The sequence below is a fragment of the Bombyx mori genome, chromosome 6, assembly GCF_030269925.1.
Source record: "Bombyx mori chromosome 6, ASM3026992v2".
Lineage (NCBI taxonomy): Eukaryota > Metazoa > Arthropoda > Insecta > Lepidoptera > Bombycidae > Bombyx > Bombyx mori.
The window spans coordinates 2654222-2675957 of NC_085112.1; the positions used below are offsets into that span (position 1 = coordinate 2654222).

A 21736-nucleotide genomic window follows, 5' to 3' on the forward strand; every position below is an offset into this window, starting at 1 on the left:
AGATATAGCTCAGTAAATCGTTATTGGGCTAACTCTGTCACTAGGACGGGTAATTGCAACTTTTATACCCTATTAAGTAATTGAGAAACTTCTGTAGTTCTTTGAGCATAAACTCAGTCATTTTGTCTATTAAAATGTGGCCCAATCGGAAAAAAAAAAACGTCAGTACTATTTTAAATTATTTGTGATTGTTGCGTTTTGCATAATGCGACCTTTTTCAATTTTCTATTCATTTTAAAATTATTGGGTAAATGCACATATTCTATAAGTTAAAAATTTTGAAGTCATCTTCTAAAATATATTACTACTGTACATGGATCTGAATGCGATGTTCATTTCCCCTAAAAATAATAATTCGAAGACGAACTGCAACCGTGACTCCTGTAACTACGAATTTTCTGTGCTATGGGAGTCTGCGATCCAAACTCACAAATGTATCTGTATAGTATTTTCTTCGATTCTTACGATTCGCAGACGTAATTAAAACTAATTTTAAGGTGTTGGTAGCGTAATTGTACTTGTTAGACTAAACGCAGCTCCACATCGTATGACGCCTACGTCATCTCACCTGAAGTTCTATTAACAGCCAGTATTATTGTCAATTAATTTTATTACTAGCCAGTATTATTGTCGCTTAGTTTTGTATATAAGTGCGTGTTGTGCTTATATTAATTCACTCATAGACACAGTCCACTGAGTTTCTTGCGGGATCTTCTCAGTGGATCGCGGTTCGGATCCGGTGGTAGATTCTGCGAAGCACTGCTCTTGCTAGGGCTAGTGTCAGCAAAGTCTCTCAGGTATAATATTCGTTATGTAATGAATCATAATAAGATCTCTAGTCTTTATTAATTGACCTTGTAAATTCGTTTTTTAATTTGAGACGTCATTGTGTAAGAATGCAAGTTTGTTAGTATTTTTCTCATTTTTTATTTATTAATTAAAATCTTCATATTTCGGTTGAACTCAGGGGACGATACTGGTGGTGCACACAAGGTGGTATTTTTTAGAATATTATTTGTTGTTTATAGTCACTGGAAAAAAATCTGTCTTTTTATAAAGTCTAAATCTATATATGTATATAAAAATGAATTGCTGTTCGTTAGTCACGCTAAAACTCGAGAACGGCTGGACCGATTTGGCTAATTTTGGTCTTGAATTATTTGTGAAAGTCCAGAGAAGGTTTAAAACGTAGATAAATATGAAAATGCTCAGAATTAAATAAAAAGAACAATTTTGTTTTTCCTTTGATGTGTCCCCCGTCGGACGGATTTCTTTTGTTTTCTTTCATTTATCGATTGAGGCACTTTTTTTTTTTTTTTTTTTATGATTGAGAGATTACTGGTGGCCCGAAGGCCTTTCCAGTTTCACCAGGACAGGTGGGCGAGCAAAGGCTCAGCCAGGAGGGGTGGGATTTGCTAACAGCTGCCCGAGCGCCTCCGAAGGAGACCTAACAACTCAAGAGCAATTGCTTCGCGAATGAATCTACTACCGGATCGGAATCGCGACCCGCTGAGAAGATCCGGCGAGAAACTCAGCGGGCTGATGCATGGGCTAGGTTGCACGTCGACCTCTTTGTCGAGTTCGACGAGTACGGTTACTGGGGTCCCTAAGCCTGCTCCTAGTATTAGAGCTGAAGGCATCTAATGCAAAGGTTATTGGATCTGATGGATCCGTAAGGACGTGTCTAGGGCGTCGACGGTGACTGGCTCCTGCATGATCAGGATTCGGTGAGTAGTCAGCGGCGGCAACGATAAGGCGATTATCATGACGCATAGCCTTATCGAAGTACCGTTCCGACGCTGACTTCATGTATTTCTGGATTGATTCAAGGCCCAGGTCGTCGTGTAGGTCAACGTTCCTCACGAACCACGGAGCCCCGACGGCTAACCTGCAAAAGCGGGATTGTAGGGATTGGAGGGTGTCTATGTGTGTGCGGGCCGCGTGAGCGAACACCACACTCGCATAAGTCATGATGGGCCTTATGCAAGTTTTGTAAAGTGTCACCTTGTTCCGAAGGGACATTTTACTCCGCTTACAGATCATGGGATAGAGTCTGCCGAGAATGAATGCGGCACGGTCGCGGACTGTTTTTATGTGTGGGCGGAATGTCATGGATGCATCCAGGGTGACTCCCAGGTACTTAACCTTCCTGACCCAGGGTATAGGTTGGCCGAAGAGGGTGATCGGGGGAGTGATATTTCTCCTCCTAATGCGGGAGGAAATAAGCGGTGAGTTTCCCCTTTGAAATAACACTGCTGTGCTTTTCGCCGGGTTGATGTCTATGCGCCATTTTCGGAACCACTGTCCGAGGGCTAACGCTGCGCTCTGGAGTTTACTCGCGATTAGGGACTTGTTTCTACTTGAGTAGTAAACGGTTGTGTCGTCAGCGAATAAGGCTAGCTGGGTCGGCGGCGACCGGGGAATATCATTAATAAATAAACTAAATAGGAGCGGTGAGAGAACGGAGCCTTGCGGCACTCCAGCCGTGAGTGGTCGCGGGGAGGAGCGGGTTCCCTCTACTCGATATCGAAAAGAGCGGTTCGACAAGAAGTCCCGTATGATGAGCACGAGACTATCCGGCACGCCCATGTTGAATAGTTTGAAAATCAAACCGTTTTGCCAGACTTTGTCGAACGCTTTTGCGACGTCGAAGAAGAGAGCTCCCGTGTATAACGGTTTTGGTCGATTAAGTCCCACAAGAATGTGCTCCGTGAGGCGGTGCACCTGTTGTACGCATGAGTGATTTGCACGGAATCCGAATTGTTCATCGATGAGAATGCCCTTGGATGAGACGAAGTCTCTGAGGCGTTTGTAGAGCAGACGCTCATACAGTTTGCCTAGAGACATGAGGAGGCTAATCGGGCGGTAACTGGTCGGATTGTTTTTTGGTTTATCGGGTTTGTGTATGCCGATAACGTCCGCTTCTTTCCATACCGTGGGAAAGATACAGTTAGCCATAGTGGCATTGAAAATAGATGCCAACATCACGATGAGTTGGACGGGTAAAAGTTTAATAACGCGGTTAGATATACCGTCGGAACCGGGAGCCTTGCGAGGACGTAGGTCTTTGATCAGGTCTTTAACTTCCATTGAGGTGACGGGCGGTAACGCGTCCAAGGGTGGCAAGGAGGCTCTGCGTTCTACCTCACTGTCTACTAATTCTACATGAACAGGGTCCGCGGATTGAATGCTGGGCATGCACTGGGCTTGCAATGTATCGGCCAGCAGCTCTGCTTTTTCGTCATCATCGAACGCCGCGAGTCGGCCTGAGGGGCCTACGAGGGGGGGCATAGTTACTACCGTATCCGATTTGAGAGTACGAGCTAAGCGGTAGTAAGACCTTTGAGAGGGCGCGAGTCCTTCTAAGAAATCAGACCATCTGGCATCTCGGACTTCGGTGATGCGAGACTTTACGTCGCGTTGTAGGGCACGCATTCGAATACGATTTTCCGCGGTAGGATACCTATCGTACGCACGGATCGAGGCGTTCTTAGCTCTAAGGAGTTCCCTAATATCGTCGGACAATTTGAAGCGGTGAAGGAAGTCCTCCGCTACAACTTGCTTCGATGACCTATCTAATGTCGAGGTGATGTGTGACGTTACGATGTCTATGGCTTCAGCGGTATCCTGAGGAGACGGGATAGAGTCCAGACTAAACGGAAGCGATGGTGGATCAGATTCAGCCAGGCTGATGCCCAGCGTGTGCCAATCCACCACAGTCCTCGTGATGGGAACGGAATCGGGAGCGCGACCGAGCTTCATAATGACGGGACGATGGTCTGAATCTAACTCTGAAACTACTTCAATCGAATGTAAGCGCCGAGTTACGTTTTTTAATAACGCTATGTCGAGTATATCCGGGCGATGCGCGATATTTAGCGGGTAGTGAGTCGGGGTCAGCGGAGCGACGATATCGAAGGCGAGATCATCGACTAACGCGTCGAGGCGCCTGCCATTAGGGGTTGAGGTGTGAGAGTTCCACCTGACGTGTTTACAATTTAGGTCACCCGCCAGAATGACAGAGCTTCCCATGCCGAGCAGCGCCTCAATATCACTACTTAGAACAATTTTATCCGGTGGAAGATAAACGGACGCGATAACGATCGGCGCGTGTCCAGTCAGTGAGATTCGGCATACTGATGCTTCGATGTTAGAAAGCGCGGGGGGGTCGAGTGGGACGCAATGCAGGGCTCTTCTATAGTAAATGACGGTACCACCACCACGAGCAGTGAGCCTGTCGTTCCTAACCATGTTGTAGTTCGCGATTTTAGGGTCGCGGCGCGCGGGCTTAAGCAGGGTCTCCTGCACCAAAAAGATGTCAATTTGATGGTCACGCAAAAAATCACAAACCTGATCACGTTGATTTGCGAGACCGTAAGCGTTAAAAAATCCTATCGTTACGGATAGGGGCTTGATTCTACTTATGTACGCCATTGATTACCGGCGGAGTGAGGGGAGGACGTACGTATTTAAAGACGCGTATACGTCGGCGTATTCTTGCACAACGGCGATAAAGTGTTGTGCAGTGGAGGCGGCGCGAATGGCGTCGCCCAAAGCATTAACGCGATCAAAGTTGATCGACTGAAAAAAGTCGATCGCTAGAGCGAGATTGTCGGACGCGGTCGGAGGGCAGGTCGCGGGGGAGGGACGAGTCGCGGGGGAGGGACGTATCGCGGGGGTGGGACGCGTCGCGGGGGAGAGAGTTGTAGCCGTGTTCGTGTACGGCAACGGTTTAGCCCAGGCCGAGACGCTGGGCACCGACGCCGGCACAAAAGCAGGCTTAGCCTTCGGCACAGAGGGTGCCGTGGCTTTGATGTCTGGGCCGAAAGCTCGGAGGCGGTTTTGGCGGGCGACGCGGCGATTTATTTTAGGGGCTCGGGGGCAACCACGGTAGTTCGCGGGGTGACCCTGTGTTCGGCACAGGACGCAGCTAGGCGGTTCCGTAGCGGTTTTTTGATCGCGAGTGCAAAGGCTCGTGGCGTGATCGCCCAAACACTTGACGCATCGGGAGCGCGCGTGACAATTACGGGAAGAGTGCCCGTACAACTGACAGTTATGGCACTGGCTCGGAGTGCCTTTTTTATGGGGGGTTTCGACGGTTATTCCGGAAAGCCTACAGACTGTTCGTACGTTGAAAATTTGCTTGCCCTCGGGGGTAGGCTGGAGAGCGACGAGAACCATATTGTATGGCTCCCTACCGCGTCCTGTGTGCATGCGGTGCACGGAATTGACCGGCAGACCTTGTTCTAGAAGGTCGGCCTTGACGAGATCGGCATCTAATTCCTTTGGGATGCCGCGTATGACCGCGCGAAGTTCACGCTCCTCCTGAAGCGTATAAGTGTGGAAACTTATACGCTCCTTTCGGAGGTAGCTTGAGAGGGCCCTATGGTCGTCGGGTGTCGTTACCTTAATTTGAATCCCGTTCGCGAGGTTACGGGCGCTGATAAAATTAATTTTTTTGGCCTGAAGGGCCAGGGAAACTCGGTCCCAAGCTGCCTTCTCTTGAAGGATTACCGGGGGAGGGGTCTGAGTTTTATTTTGTGCCACTGGACGCGGCGACGGTGTGGCACGGGCAGGGGGAGCGACGGGAGTCGGAGGGCGAGGGCGCGACGCGTTCGCGGCTTTACTAATTTTAGCGGCCGCGGGAGCTCGGGACTCCGCAGCGCGCTTCTTACCCTTTTGTACCAGGGTGAATCCATCCGTCGATGAGGCGGCGGCGAGGTCGACCTCCATGTCCGAGTCAGAGTCGGAGGACGAGGAGGCAGCAGGCTCGGGAGCAGGCGACCTACGGGCAGATGCAGGATGTCCGTCGGACCCTACTGAACCCGCGGATGATCGCGCCAGGGGAGCGGCGACCACGGCGGACGACGCAGCAGTTTTACCCACTAGTATAGGCGACGCGGGAGCGGCAGGCATGGCGGACGCTGCGGTGTACGACGCGGGAGCGACGAGCACGGCGGAATCCGCGAGAGGGCTCACGGCGTGATCGGCCTTGAAAGCCAGAAACTCAGAAGTGAGCTTTGGGTGGCGAAGTCGGAGGAATTCTGTAAATAAAGCTTCCATGATGTCTGACCCAGGTGGGGCTGTCCCGGGTCTTAAACACACTCGCCTAGCGGCGAGGCCCCAACTTCTCGGTACTTAGCGGTTCGATTGAACACAGGTGGCGATGCGGCACAATTACTGCAGGAAAAAGAAAGAACAACAAAAAAAGGAAACAACAAAAATAAACCAAAACAAAACAAACACTTCCAGGAACACACTTTGTCGGCAGATGTGCCACGAACAAAAGCCGGGTGAACAAAGGCCGGGCTAACAATAAAACCAGGCGAACAATGGCCGGGCGATCGAGTGGTCGATGAGCACGTCCGCAGGCGGCGGGTGCTTCTGTCGGACTCGATTGAGGCACTACGAAGTCTGCCGGGTCAGCTAGTCTTATATAAATATTTTTTAAGCATAGGATTGTTGTGAATTTCAATCTTGTCCACGACCATAACTTCATATAAAAAACGGCTCTTGAAAACAGTATTTAAAATAAAATGAAGTATTAACGAAATAAAAATAACAATTCAATTTAAAAACATTATTGTGATTTGTGTTTGTAAAACTATTTACATTAAACTATTTGACCCGTTTTTTTTTATGACTAAACTTTTATCAGAAATAATTTCTAGCGTTTATGTGTTCTGTTGTCGTTAAAGTTAAGGGATTTTTTCTATTAACATTCCTGAAACTACATTTAATGTAACACGAGAATGTCTGTAAACGATTCGATAAGGCGAAGTATGTTCATAATTGTATTTACTAGAGGTTCCGCAGTAGTCGAAATTCGACTATAATTAATTGGAATTGTAAGTTTGTACACTATTATGATTGTATTTTATACTTTTAAAATCACAAATTGCGCCAAGGCTACACTATATAACATATTATAAAAATATTGTATATAAAATACAAATAATATTTAATCTATTCTCAATTTAATAACAGACGTCAAGAACAAAAGTTTGACAATAAATATTATGCATGCAATTTTACCGGTTGTAGGACCTCTTGTGAGTCCGCGCGGGTATGTACCACCGCCCTGCCTATTTCTACCGCGAAGCAGTAATGCGTTTCGGTCTGAAGGGTAGGGCAGCCGTTGTAACTATACTGAGATCTTAGAACTTATATCTCAAGGTGGGTGGCGCATTTACGTCGTAGATGTCTATGGGCTCCAGTAACCACTTAATACCAAGTGGGCTGTGAGCTCGTCCACCCATCTAAGAAATATAAAAAAAAAATTGAGTTAACTTTTACGCTATCGAGAACGTTAAAAAACTCGTACTAAGCATACTGATCATCACACAATATTTGCCCTCGACCATCCTCGGCGCAAAAGTCTGAGGCCCTAACTGCAGCACTAAGTCACTCAAATACTGCAAAATTTCATGAAAATAATTCGTGTTTCATTTCAGAGCCGTCTAGACTGGTCGAAGCCTTTGCTGTGCCAGCTCCACGCCATAGCGCCGGACTACGAGAAATGGGTTAACAGCGCGGTCTACCGGAAATGTAGACTTTTCGCGAGCCCATTGCTCGAGAGTCTAACATATACGCCATGGTATTTCGTTCCTATGTTCTGGATACCTGTAATTTTATATCTTGGCTGGACGCAGTATTACGAGCAAGTCGCTTGTGGAGGTGAGTCATTATGCAATTATTCCCTTTAGTTTATCCTCTATTAAGACGATAATTAAAACAATCATAAACTTTTAAGTAAGCCTAATCATTATTGTGAGTCAATTATAAATTATTCATAGCGTATAAACATACACTTTTCTTGTAGTATTTTTTTTAAATTACGATTTAATTGAATAGTGTATTTTTTTTAATTGTCTTTGGAACTTTGAAGGTTCCTAGAATTAGTGTACCGGTACAGAATTTTCTTACATTTCATTTTTTAAAGACTAAGAGAACAAGAAAAGAAAGACTACCACGTAGACAGATATCTGTTGATTTGTGATTAACAAAAGAAAGCAATACAAAATTTCGCCGATTCCTTTTAGGATCGTCCCTGTTTTGTGAGACCTGTAGGAGAGTTTAGTTGGACATCTAATAAGAATGCAAAAACACTGAAAATGGTAACTGATTATCCTATACCTTTAAACGAGCAATTCTATATATATATATATATCCTAGAACCGTTTCGGCGTCCAATATGAAGTTAATTGCATTTCAAATGGCGTCCACCTGCTTTTGGCGTCCCATATACGGACATCGTTTCGATTAACATTGCCAAACCACGCGTCTTGGTCTAAAGTGAACTTTGTAATAAATAAAAAAATTGGACATCACTTTACAGCCACAGTATATGAAATTGTATTTCGATTAGTTCTTGGCGATTTCGTTTGAAACGCGTAGCGCTGCTGTAGCGCGAAATATACGTTTGACAACAATGTAACGAATGTAATGAAAGAATGCGACCGTTGACATTGTTTATTACTTAGATTTCGGCTTATCTACTTCCTGGCCGTCTGGCGCGATATGACCTAGTGAACTATGCCTTGTGCAAAAATGTATCTAACATTGATTTAACTTATTATACAGTCGATATCGAACAAGTCACACCGCTCGTCGTGATATTCGCCGTCCGTCAATATCATAGAATATCCTGCACATGTGTAGTGTACGATATTCTATGATATTGACGGATTTTAATATTATGCTTATGGATCCGACAAATCCATAAAAATGATATTTTTTGTATAATAGGCCATCAGGCATTTAAATAAAATTTAAAGAAAATGAAACATGAGCGACTAACTATTTATTTATTTATGTATATATTAGGAAAACCAACAGCAATACATTTTTTTTATTACATTTTCAAATGCAGCGCAAACGAATATTATTATAAATATTAATAAAATCTTGTAATAAGGTTGTCATCGTCAAAAAATCGTTAAAAACAGTAACAGTAAATCAACATTTAATTATTTTTTATGTTGATTATTATCATCAATACTATTAATCCAAATTGTAATAATGAAATTGTCAAAGAAGAAATAATGAATAATAATTCAATGCGCTGGAGTCCTATAGTCACAGTGTTTATAACTGTTTTAGCTGGCTCTGGCCCACCGCCCCCCTGCGTCACCACTGTTTTGCTGGGTGGTAGATGCTGGGTTTGAATCGTCACATTCCCAACTAATATCATTACAAAGTATTTTAGCAACAAGTGCTTTAAAATGTTATTGTCAAAACTAATATTATAAACAGGAAATATTTGATAGGCTCCGAAACGATTTTGAACATTCTTTCACCATTAGAAAGCTACATTATCCTTGAGTAACATATGACTATATTCATGCAATGCCAAATGCCAATGCAAATGTAGTCGTAGCGGAGTGCTCTGAAAAGAGGGCAAGGGAGAGATTTTTTGTACTGAAAGCGCACACCTGTGTTTTGTTGGCGTAAAATCAACTAGATTCTTTCACTCCATCAAGATTTGCGACTTAAGACCCTGTCATCGACCCCATATCCTTATAGTATACCCTTTCCAATAAAAAAAAGAATCATTAAAATTGGTTCGCGAGATATTGAATTATTCGTCCGTTTGTCGCTCACATACGTAATTTAAATTTAAGACTTATATAGTTTTGTCACGGATACCATTTTTAAAATTAGACCCAATTGGAATGGGACTACACTAGTAGCACTAACTTTCAAGTATAAAAAGAATTATATAAAATCGGTCCACCCAGTCAAAAGCTCTGAGGTAACAAAAATAAAAATATAAAAACACAGACGAACTGTGAACCTCCACCTTTTTTAATTCGGTTAAAAAATATAACATTTGATAACAGCACGCAACAGAGTATGCACAGCAAGGACGTCAATTGTACATAAAAGAAGGGGGAATAGTCGAAATATACGATGACGCCATATAGGCGTAGATATAAATGTGGGTCTAAATAGGTACCACAATGAACAGAAATAGAATATTGATGTATAACTATAATCTTGTAATTTGAAACTCATCACACAATATTTTATAGAATTATAAAGCAGTATATGCAAAGATATGAAGACAAATGTCATTGAAACACATGGACGCAAAACTGATGTAAATTGGGAGGACGCTGAAATGGAACTGGGATGTATATATCTCGGAATCTTTAAATACCTTTAAACGAGCAAATCTCCGAAGCGGCTCCAACGATTTTCATAAAATTTAGTTTACATGGGATTTCGGGGGCGATAAATCGATCTAGCTACGATTTATTTTCAGAAAATATTTTATTCGTGTTTTCAATAATCAACTCTTCCCGACATCTATTGGCGAATAATAATACTATTTTTCTTAATTGAGGGCACCTGACCGCTTTAAAAACACAACAAGATGGTGTTATCAAAAGAAAAAAACCAGTAAAGCTCGGTCATCATCTAGTAGTAATAAAAGTGGGAAAAAAACAAGGTTAAATAACATTAACAGATGAAGATAAATAGAATAATTGTAGTGTCATCGGTCTTTGATAGGTCTACAAATTTTCAAATCCCCGACGTCCTCTAGTTGGTAAAATTTGCTTTAGAAGATTACGTTACATAGATATATTTAAGTGAAGCTAACAAGAGCGTGTTAAAAGTGACTTTGCCTGAAAACAAAAGCCTTTGGATATTTGTTATTCAGACCACGTAAAGACTATTTCTCTTTCTTTCAGAACATTGCACAGATGCGAACATCACAACATTCCAGTACGTGTATTATATTTCATTGGGAGTGCTGTTGTGGACGATACTGGAATACTCGCTGCATCGGTGGATCTTTCACTTGGACCCGGGGTCGTCGCTCATCATGATCAAACTGCATTTCTTAATACACGGCATGCACCATAAAGTAAGTGATTTGTCTTTTTTTTTTCCTACCTAAGCTGATGGTCTAGAGAGACCATATCAGCGTAACCTTAACTAGTAGGTGAGCTCACGGAGCTCAAACCTGACGACGTTGCTAACACGAACCCTAGCAAGAGCCGTGCTTCACGGACTCTACCACTGGATCGGAAACGCGACCCACTGAGAAGATCCGGCGAGAAACTCGGTGGGCTGTGTCTGTGGGTTAATTTACTCGTCGAGTTCTTCGTCGCAAGCGACGGGATCGACGAGAACGACGACCGGTGCTTGAGGTACCTAAAAGCACCGTTAGTGGATCGGGCGGATCCGAAATGACGTGATTTGTCTTAGTCACAACTTACCAAAACAATTTCATTATTTAAGATAAGCTTTAAGATTTAAAAATCGATGTTTTGTGTTACTGTTTAGTAGATTCATGTAGTTTAAGCTCGATATGCGTTTAGAAGTTCAGTATTAATCGTCACAACTTAATTTATGATTTATTTATAGTATTTCTACATCACGCTCATTTGGGCCTCACTCACTTAGTCGTCGAATAGATTATCGGATCTTTATTATCTGTATAGGGTTATAGCTTTAGTTGCAGATAAATTCAGTGTACAAATATTAATTTTAACTTATTAGATAACGGTCGGAATTCAGCTCAGTTTGTTGGATTGGTAGTCTTCGATTTACTGTCATCGATGCATGAGTAAGTGTAGTTTAGATATCGGATAGTTAAGTAGTTAAGTGTTAAGTTGATATGTTCCTCCAAACTTTAGTAAGCTAGTATAATTAATTTAAGTACCAGTTCTGCAATGAGTACGTACTGAATTTGGTTGCAATATAATAGTACAATAGTACGAAAGACAAAAGAGGGATTCTACAACTTCAAGTGACTGAGGTCTCTGCGGTGTGAACGTGTGTCTGACGACTTGTACAGAGATAAAGAACTGGTTGGTCATCGCGTTAGCGGCTATTACCGGCTATTACCGTCCGTCTTAGTAGTAAGAAAATTTTGATTTAATTCCATACAGTGCCCACAGACACAACTCATTGGGTTTCTGGCCGGATTTTCGCAGTAGATCGTGACCCTGATGCGATTTCCGCGAATCACTGCTGTTACTATAGCAGATTTTAGCAACTCTTTCAGGCTGAGCCTCGTGAGCTCGCCTACTAGTCCGTCGGAACCAGAATAGCCTCCCGAGGCTACTAGAACCATACAGTAAAAGTCCGGTCGGACGGAATGTCGATGATCCTTCGATCATGAACTAATACCTAATGGTGGATTGAAAAAGCCGTTATAACTAATAAAACTAATAAAAAAAAATCGATATTTCGAAGTTATATACCTCACGGTGGATTGCAACGTTCACTTCTCTTTATATTGCTTACGGCCCACTTCGTGTTAAGTGCTGACACCCAATTTGAGACATGAATTCTAAGTCTCAGTATTACAGTACAACGGTTGGCCCACCTTTCAAATCGAAACGCATTACTGCTTCACGACTCCTATGATGGTAGGTGGTAGGGCCACCAGTTCTCTTATCACATCATGTTTTGGAGGGGATGAGTATACCCGCCTTCGATGGCAATAATGACTCTCTAGATCTTTAGAACAAAAGCGTGGTTACATTACAGACAGGAAAGTGGTACTGAACTCTGCGAGATTATTACTGATGTAGAGGGAGTTAGGCAAACAATTAAGATGAACTACGGGTAAGGTCGGCAATAGTTAGGTTTAGCTTTGTTGACCGAAATATAGGAAGATATTATGAATTGTATTAAATATGTTTCATATTTGGGACAATGTTATCGGATATTTATCGGCTGCTATCATACGTTAACGCATTCTGACCAATATATTATTGATTTGATATCAGTTAGATACGCGTACCGTGACTCATATCGTGTAGGGTAATTTTGTTGGTTTCGGTAAGTTATAAGCCTAGGAATTTGTGGTTTGTAGTCGAGTTGATCAATTGAAATAAATTCTTGACTTTCTTCTTTCTTTATAGGCAAAGGGTCATTAAAACACACATCAATAGATATCGCCCTCGAAGGGAAACGATCCTCGTTTTATACGATTTTAGATGGTCATAGTCGTTCATTAGCATTAATATGGCGCAACGACCTTAAAGCAGTGGTTGGCAACTTTTTAATTCCTCAGCTAAATGCTTAATGCAGGCACGGAATATTACTTATTATCTTACCTCGTAAGAGACGAAGTAAACATTTTTGAAAAACAAAGCTATAAAAATATATTTTACGAATAGTCGCTTTTGAAATAAATTTTAATTGTGCGTTATCTATATTTGGATCTTTGGTTGACAACGTTGTCACTTAAGGAAGCGTCGGAACGCTACTTCGTCAAAGCGGCTCGATACGAAAACCCTGTTATCGTGGCCGCCGCTAATTACTTATCCGATCGCGACGGGTCGCCCGAAACATGTCTTGTCGGATCCCCCGGATTCACTCTCGGTGCTTTTAGGTCCCTTAAGCATGTCGTCGTCGTGGCCTAAAGGATAAGACGTCCGATGCATTCATATCTAGCGATGCAACGGTGTTCGAATCGATGTCTATGGGCTCCAGTAACCACTTAACAACAGGTGGGCTGTGGGCTCGTCCACCCATCTAAGCAATAAAAAAAACATAGCTATCGCAACCAGTAAATCTGCGGGCCAGCATATCGCATCTTACTATCAACGCCCTACGCTCTCTACCTAATATATATCACAATCGTCCGTACCATCCTCTGTTACCCAGTGACAGAGGTACTTGAAGCACTTGACTTGTATAAGCGTTGCGTCTGCTAGTCAGATTGGAGGTACGTTCTTGTAAGTTTTGTTCTGCGCTTTGAACACTAGCAGTTCACTCTTCTTGGCATTGTACCTCAGCCCGTGGGACTCAGGTTAGCTCTCACAAAATTTTAAAAGTTTCCTGAATGCACTTATCGAAGGGCTCAGCAATACCAAGTCATCTGCATAACTAATATTGTTAGAAGAAACTCCATCGATCATACAGCCGACACCCGCCCTACTGAGCTCATCTATGAACTTATTCATATATACTTATATGCTAAATAGCAAAGGTGAGGTTAGACCCCCCTGCCTTACACCACATTTTAAACGGTACGCATCAGAGTGTGCACCGGCCCATCGCACACTATTATTTTGATTGCCATACCAATACTGGAAAGTTTTAATTAATTCAGGCGGCAGCTTGACTTTCCTGGCTAACTTATTCCATAATAAATCATATGGAACAAGATCAAAAGCCCTGGACAGATCCAGGAAACATGCGTACACATGTGTTTTCCTCCCAGTATAATACTACACAGTACTCTTAAGTGTCATTATCGCAGTATCAGTCGATAACCCGTTCTTAAAACCAAACTGCCTATCATTAAGATGCACGTGTTTATTTAGGCACCTATTTAGTAAGCTATTTTGGGGGTTGGTGCTTCCCGCTTCCGTAGGTTTAACCCGCGATTCCCTACAAGTGACCCCTGGGTGGTGCTAAACGGGAGCCGAAAACATAACCGGTGGTAGGACCTAGTCCGACTGGCTGGCGACCACCCTCCAACTAGAGTCCGCCGCCAAATAGCCTAGCTGTGTTCCGGCGTGTGGGTTGGAGAGCCAGTTCTATCCCTTCCCTTTCCCCTTCCTTGTTGGGGTTGAGTCTTGGTGACGCCTGGAACTTGCGGAGCAGACGTGCGTGCGAACTCACGGGGCGTGATTGTTTGACGGGGGTATAGGGAGACCCAGTGAAACGGTACCCGCTGCCGCCCGCCGGTCAGTAGGGGACCTGAACCCGGGTGTCTCTACTAAACTCCGCCCCGGGAAGCTGTCCCGCCAACCGGTGTAAAATCCTGCCGTGCGGTCGTCGTGCCGGAGTCGGAGACCGGAGTGGATCCCGGCGATCGCACGCAGAGTGGACTGGGGGCCCTTCCATGCCCTGCGTCAGTCTCTCACGCAATCCGTGGTCGAGCACGTACTATGTTCCGCGCTTCATTCAGGTGTTGCCTCGATCTCACCTCCAACATCCTACCTCTCCTAATCCTACTCTCCGAAAACATAAACATCATGAAGACGACAAAAAAAAAGAAAAGGGTTTCACAGGCGGTCCCCCATTCCACATTTAATGTGGATTTCAGCAATGTCAGGGGCCTACATAGCAACCTTGACGCCGTACACCACCACCTTGAGACGGCGCAGCCTGCCCTGCTTTTTTTAACGGAGACGCAGATATCTGCTCCGGATGATACCTCATACCTTGAATACCCCGGCTACGTATTGGAGCACAACTTCCTGCGTAAAGCCGGGGTGTGCGTATTCGTCCGGGCTGATGTCTGTTGTCGCCGTCTTCGGGGCCTCGAACAACGGGACCTGTCCCTCTTGTGGCTGCGCGTAGATCACGGGGGCCGTAGCCGAATCTACGCGTGCCTGTACAGGTCCCACAGCAGTGATGCAGGTTCAGCTCTGTTTGAGCATGTGCAAGAGGGGACTAACCGCGTGCTTGAGCAGTACCCATCTGCGGAGGTAGTGGTTCTTGGAGACTTTAATGCTCACCACCAAGAGTGGTTGGGATCCAGAACCACTGACCTCCCGGGTCGGACTGCCTACGATTTCGCCTTGGCCTACGGCTTCTCCCAGCTGGTGACACAGCCCACCCGTGTCCCAGATATCGAGGGGCACGAGCCTTCTTTGTTGGACCTTCTGCTGACCACAGATCCGGCCGGATACAGTGTGGTGGTCGACGCTCCGCTTGGATCGTCTGATCACTGCCTTATTCGTGCTGCCGTACCACTCTCTCGTCCTGATCGTCGAACGACGACCAGGTATCGAAGAGTTTGGCGGTATATGTCAGCAGACTGGGATGGATTGCGTGAATTTTACGCATCCTACCCATGGGGGCGGTTCTGCTTTTCCTCTGCTGATCCTGACGTCTGTGCGGACCGTCTTAAAGACGTGGTGCTCCAGGGGATGGAATTGTTTATTCCCTCCTCTGAAGTGCCCGTTGGGGGTCGCAGCAGACCCTGGTATAACAATGCCAGCAGGGATGCTGCACACCTCAAGCGATCCGCATACGTGGCATGGGATAATGCCAGGAGACGTCGGGATCCTAACATCTCAGGGGAAAGGCGGAAATATAACGCCGCTTCCAGGTCCTACAAGAAGGTAATTGCCAAGGCGAAGTCGGAGCACGTCGCTAGAGTTGGCGAGCGATTGAAGAGCTATCCCTCCGGGAGCCGTGCTTTTTGGTCGCTCGCCAAAGCTGCAGAAGGAAACTTCTGCAGGTCTAGTCTCCCACCACTGCGCAAGTCCGATGACAATCTGGCCCACAGCGCGAAAGAGAAGGCTGACCTTCTGGTCAAACTCTTCGCCTCGAACTCGACTGTGGACGACGGGGGTGCCACACCACCGAACATCCCCCCGTTTTAATAGCTCCCTGCCGGAAATCTGCTTCACACAGTGTGCAGTCAGGCGGGAGCTCAGACTCCTGGACGTCCATAAATCGAGTGGGCCAGACGGCATCCCCGCAGTGGTTTTGAAAACGTGCGCCCCTGAGCTGACACCTGCGCTAACGCGTTTGTATCGCCTCTCTTATTGCACTAACAGGGTTCCGTCTTCATGGAAGACCGCCCACGTCCACCCTATCCCCAAGAAGGGTGACCGGTCGGACCCATCGAGCTACAGGCCTATCGCGATAACTTCCTTGCTTTCCAAGGTGATGGAGCGAATTATAAATACACAACTCCTGAAGTATCTTGAAGATCGCCAGCTGATCAGTGACCGACAGTACGGTTTCCGTCACGGTCGCTCAGCTGGCGATCTTCTTGTATACCTTACTCACAGGTGGGCTGAAGCCTTGGAGAGCAAGGGCGAGGCTCTTGCTGTGAGCCTTGATATCGCGAAGGCCTTCGACAGGGTCTGGCATAGGGCACTTCTATCGAAGTTACCATCTTACGGAATCCCCGAGGGTCTCTGCAAGTGGATCGCTAGCTTTTTGGATGGGCGGAGCATCACGGTCGTTGTAGACGGTGACTGTTCTGATACCATGACCATTAACGCTGGCGTTCCACAAGGTTCGGTGCTCTCCCCCACGCTTTTCATCCTGTATATCAATGACATGCTGTCTATTGATGGCATGCATTGCTATGCAGATGATAGCACGGGGGATGCGCGATATATCGGCCATCAGAGTCTCTCTCGGAGCGTGGTGCAAGAGAGACGATCAAAACTTGTGTCTGAAGTGGAGAACTCTCTGGGGCGAGTCTCCAAATGGGGTGAATCGAACTTAGTTCAATTCAACCCGTTGAAGACACAGGTTTGCGCGTTCACTGCGAAGAAGGACCCCTTTGTCATGGCGCCGCAATTCCAAGGAGTATCCCTGCAACCTTCCGAGAGTATCGGGATACTTGGGGTCGACATTTCGAGCGATGTCCAGTTTCGGAGTCATTTGGAAGGCAAAGCCAAGTTGGCGTCCAAAATGCTGGGAGTCCTCAACAGAGCGAAGCGGTACTTCACGCCTGGACAAAGACTTTTGCTTTATAAAGCACAAGTCCGGCCTCGCGTGGAGTACTGCTCCCATCTCTGGGCCGGGGCTCCCAAATACCAGCTTCTTCCATTTGACTCCATACAGAGGAGGGCCGTTCGGATTGTCGATAATCCCATTCTCTCGGATCGTTTGGAGCCTCTGGGTCTGCGGAGGGACTTCGGTTCCCTCTGTATTTTGTACCGTATGTTCCATGGGGAGTGCTCTGAGGAATTGTTCGAGATGATACCAGCATCTCGTTTTTACCATCGCACCGCCCGCCACCGGAGTAGAGTTCATCCATACTACCTGGAGCCACTGCGGTCATCCACAGTGCGTTTCCAGAGATCTTTTTTGCCACGTACCATCCGGCTATGGAATGAGCTCCCCTCCACGGTGTTTCCCGAGCGCTATGACATGTCCTTCTTCAAACGAGGCTTATGGAGAGTATTAAGCGGTAGGCAGCGGCTTGGCTCTGCCCCTGGCATTGCTGAAGTCCATGGGCGACGGTAACCACTCACCATCAGGTGGGCCGCATGCCCGTCTGCCTACAAAGGCAATAAAAAAAAAAAAAAAAAAAAAAAAAAAGCTATCCAAAATTTTAGCTGCAATTGTGGCCAAAGAAATCAGCCTGTAGCTATTGATGTTTGACAAATCACCTGTTTTGTTCTTAGGAATGGGTGTGACCATAGTCTTCATCATTTCCGCCGGGAGATAAGAATGACTTAAACATAAGTTAAACAATAAAGTCAAAATTCTAGGTAGGTGAACCCGCCTTTTGTACATGTTCAATACTAAGCCTATTATGTCCTGGGGACTTACCCTCTAGCCATATTTTTGACTACCGCAGCGATGTCACGGACTGAGAAACGCACCTCAAGGCCACTGACGTCATAACAATACGCTCGAGTAGATGGACCTAACGCTGAAGTGATTTTAAAATGTCTAAAAACTGATTGGCAATACCTACCGGCTTTTTTCCCTTCAACATTCGATGAAAGACTCGATCTAGGACTCAATCTATTCACTTCCCTCCAAAAGCTTCCGAAGCTACCATTTGCATGATGGGACGCGATTAAGTCCATCTTAATATTACGCTCGTTGTTTTGACACTCCTTTAATTTGGCTTTGAAAGCTTTCCGAGATTCACTCATTTGCGTGTAAGTCATGCCAGAACTGGACTTACCATTTTGTACCCACAGTAAAAACCTATAGCAAGCCTCCGCGTGAGCTTCCTTTACGTACTTATTCCATCCCGTCAAATATTTCACTTAAAATACGTATCACAGATCTATATATTAATACGTGAAGCAAAAACTTTGTATCCCTTTTTACGAAAATTGCGCGGACAGAAGAGTATGAAATTTTCCACACTTATAGAGAATATCGAGAAGAAGTGCACAATGCTAATATTTTTTTTAAATAATGCATAAAAGATACTTTACATCAATAAAGAAAACATTACACACACTACATACCATGTATTTGACGCACACACGCATACATACTATTTATTGTCAAACTTTTGTTCTTGACGTCTGTTGTCAAATTGAGATTAAATATTGTTTGTTTTTGTTAATATATTTTATATAGTCTTGGCGAAATTATTGATTATAGAAGTATAAAATACAATCATAATAGTGTACAAACTTACAATTCCAATTAATTATAGTCTAATTTCGACTACTGCGGGACCTCTAGTTTATATAATTTATCAATATGAAGTCTATCAATATGAAATTCTACGTTCTCACACATCTTGTCACTTCCGAAAAACAATAGGGCAGTCAATATTTCTTAATTTACTATGACACAGCTTTTGATATTTATCAATATAAAAGGAATCCCTAATAGGTACCTATACCCTATATAGTATTCTTTGAGACTTGTTTGAAGAAGAACCTAGAATGAGTTTTTAAGAGTTTATACGTGTATTTGCATTATGTATAATATGTGTACTAATTTAATGATACTTTAATTTTGTGTGCGATGTACATAGGAAAAAAGTAAGCCTATTTATTTCCCCTTTATTGAGGAGCTTGGTTGGATGTTGAGTTTATAGTATCTTTTCTATTTCTATATTTTATATTTATATATTTTATTGTCATTTCAAATACTTTACGGTTTTCGTGGTCATGAGTTCCTTTTCAGTGGTAAAACTACATTGCGAGTTGTTGGAGAAAGCATATATTGGAATAAAAAATACATTTTGATTTTATCTGTTTGTTTACGGACCAGGGAGAGTTTTTAAAATATTGATTGAATTTAAATATTAATATTACACTTTTAATTTTAATACCAACATCTGAGATAGTTGTGAAGTTCGAAAAACCAACATTCTTAAGATTACGTCTCGATAAAGTCACGATAACCTGCCTGAATCTGCTTACTTGCAAATCCGACCTTCTGACGTTCACTTATGTTCTTGATTGTATATCTATAGTTTTCCTTCCAGGTTCCCTTTGATGGTTTGCGCCAGGTGTTCCCCCCCATACCGGCTCTAGGTATAACCACAATAATATACTCAGCACTTCGGCCGTTTCTGCCCTACCCTGTGCTAGTGCTGACCGGAGGACTCATTGGTGAGATTTAAAAAAAAAACATCAATTAATTTCTTCAGTAGTTGTAAGTAGTAAGCGGCTTGGCTCTGCCCCTGGCGTTGCTGACGTCATTGGGCGACGGTAACCACTCACCATCAGGTGGGCCGTATGCTCGTCTGCCTACAGGGGCAATAGAAAACAAGGCAAATAGAAACAAGAGTAGATGTGATGTAGTGTGATTACAAGACAATGACATATAGGTTCATTTGTACTATCTTTGGGTCGTAATGTGGAATGTATTTACTGGTGGTAGGACTACTTATGAGTCCACACGGGTACCCTCACCACCACCCTGATAATTCTGCCGTGAAACAGTAATAATGCGTTTTCTGTTTGAAAGGTGTTGAGTTTGGTGAAAAGGTGAAAAGTTTAAAAGGTGGGACTTTTCATACTAGGTTCCTCCCAAATATTAACATCGCCTATTATAAGGATTGAGCCATCACCAAGACATGAGTGGAAAAGGTTGGAGGAGGCCTTTGTCGATTGGCAAACAGATCTGCAGAAAATAAGAAAAGAATCAAATAATAGGCTAGATTAAGGTTTAAATAAAATTTAAGTTTTCTATATAATATTATATTTAGTCATATAATTGTAATATGGATCTGAATAAAAGGCTATATTATTATTAGTATTATAAGGATGCTTGATGTCACCGAAAATATTCTAACAAGTCATCTACAATATATCGAATATTTGCCGAAGATTATTCCAAGATTAGATATAAAGGGTTATCAAATATATATAATATTAATATATAATATTATATAAGCGTTGAATCGTTGAAGCATAAAATATATCTTCTTCGATAAATAAACATAATATACATTGTTTTTGTATTGGATAAATAGGTGGACGAGCTCACGACCCATTTAGTGTTAAATGGTTACCGGAGCCCGTAGACATCTACAACGTATATGCCGCCACACACCTCGAGACATGAGTTCTAAAGTCTCAGTATAGTAACAACGGCTGCCCCGCCCTTCAAACCGAAACACATTACTGCTTCATGGCAGAAATAGGCAGGGTGGTGGTACCTACCCGCGCGGACTCACAAGAGGTCCCACCACCAGCAATTACGCAAATTATAATTTTGCGCGTTTGATTTTTATTACACGATGTTATACCTTTACCGTGGAAGTCAATCGTGAGCATTGGTTGAGTATTTCATTAGAAAAATTGGTACCCGCCTAGGATTCGAACATCGATGCATCGCTCAACACGAATGCACCGTACGTCTTATCCTGTAGGCCACGACGACTTCAAACACTGTTTAAGAATTGACCGCTATCAGAGAAGCTAGCTTATCTGATTTATCTATACTAATAAAGCTTTGAATTTATTATGTTTTCAGGCTACCTAACTTACGACATGATACATTACTATGTTCATCACGGCTCGCCAAAAGACGGAACCTATCTGTACGCGATGAAGAGATACCACTCGAACCATCATTTCCTCAATCACGACAAAGGTTCGCTTTTGCCATTCTTATAACACCTACATATTTATATAAAGGTCAAAATGTATTTGGCTTTAGCGAAATTTTTGTAATTTTACAAGAGAACCATTTAAAGTTTAAAAATTGCTAAAAATATCATCATAACAAAAAAACTTCTTCAGCTGTTTGAAATGTGGTAAACATAATTGAAGTTTAATTAAAAACATCGAATTTTTAAGACTTATACAAAAAAGAAGGATCTTTAATTAAACATTTTTATCCTACCTAAGCTGAT

At 43.7% G+C, this 21736-nt stretch overlaps 1 protein-coding gene across 1 annotated transcript in view; it reads left to right on the forward strand.

The window, feature by feature from the left end:
• Positions 1-21736, forward strand: part of LOC101737056 (fatty acid 2-hydroxylase) — a 40983-nt gene that overhangs the window by 13804 nt on the left and 5443 nt on the right. Inside the window, exons 2-5 of the mRNA XM_038011669.2 lie at positions 7455-7677; positions 10698-10873; positions 19859-19985; positions 21355-21474. Coding sequence (XP_037867597.1) covers positions 7455-7677; positions 10698-10873; positions 19859-19985; positions 21355-21474 — 646 coding nt within the window. The remainder of the gene's footprint in view (positions 1-7454; positions 7678-10697; positions 10874-19858; positions 19986-21354; positions 21475-21736) is intronic.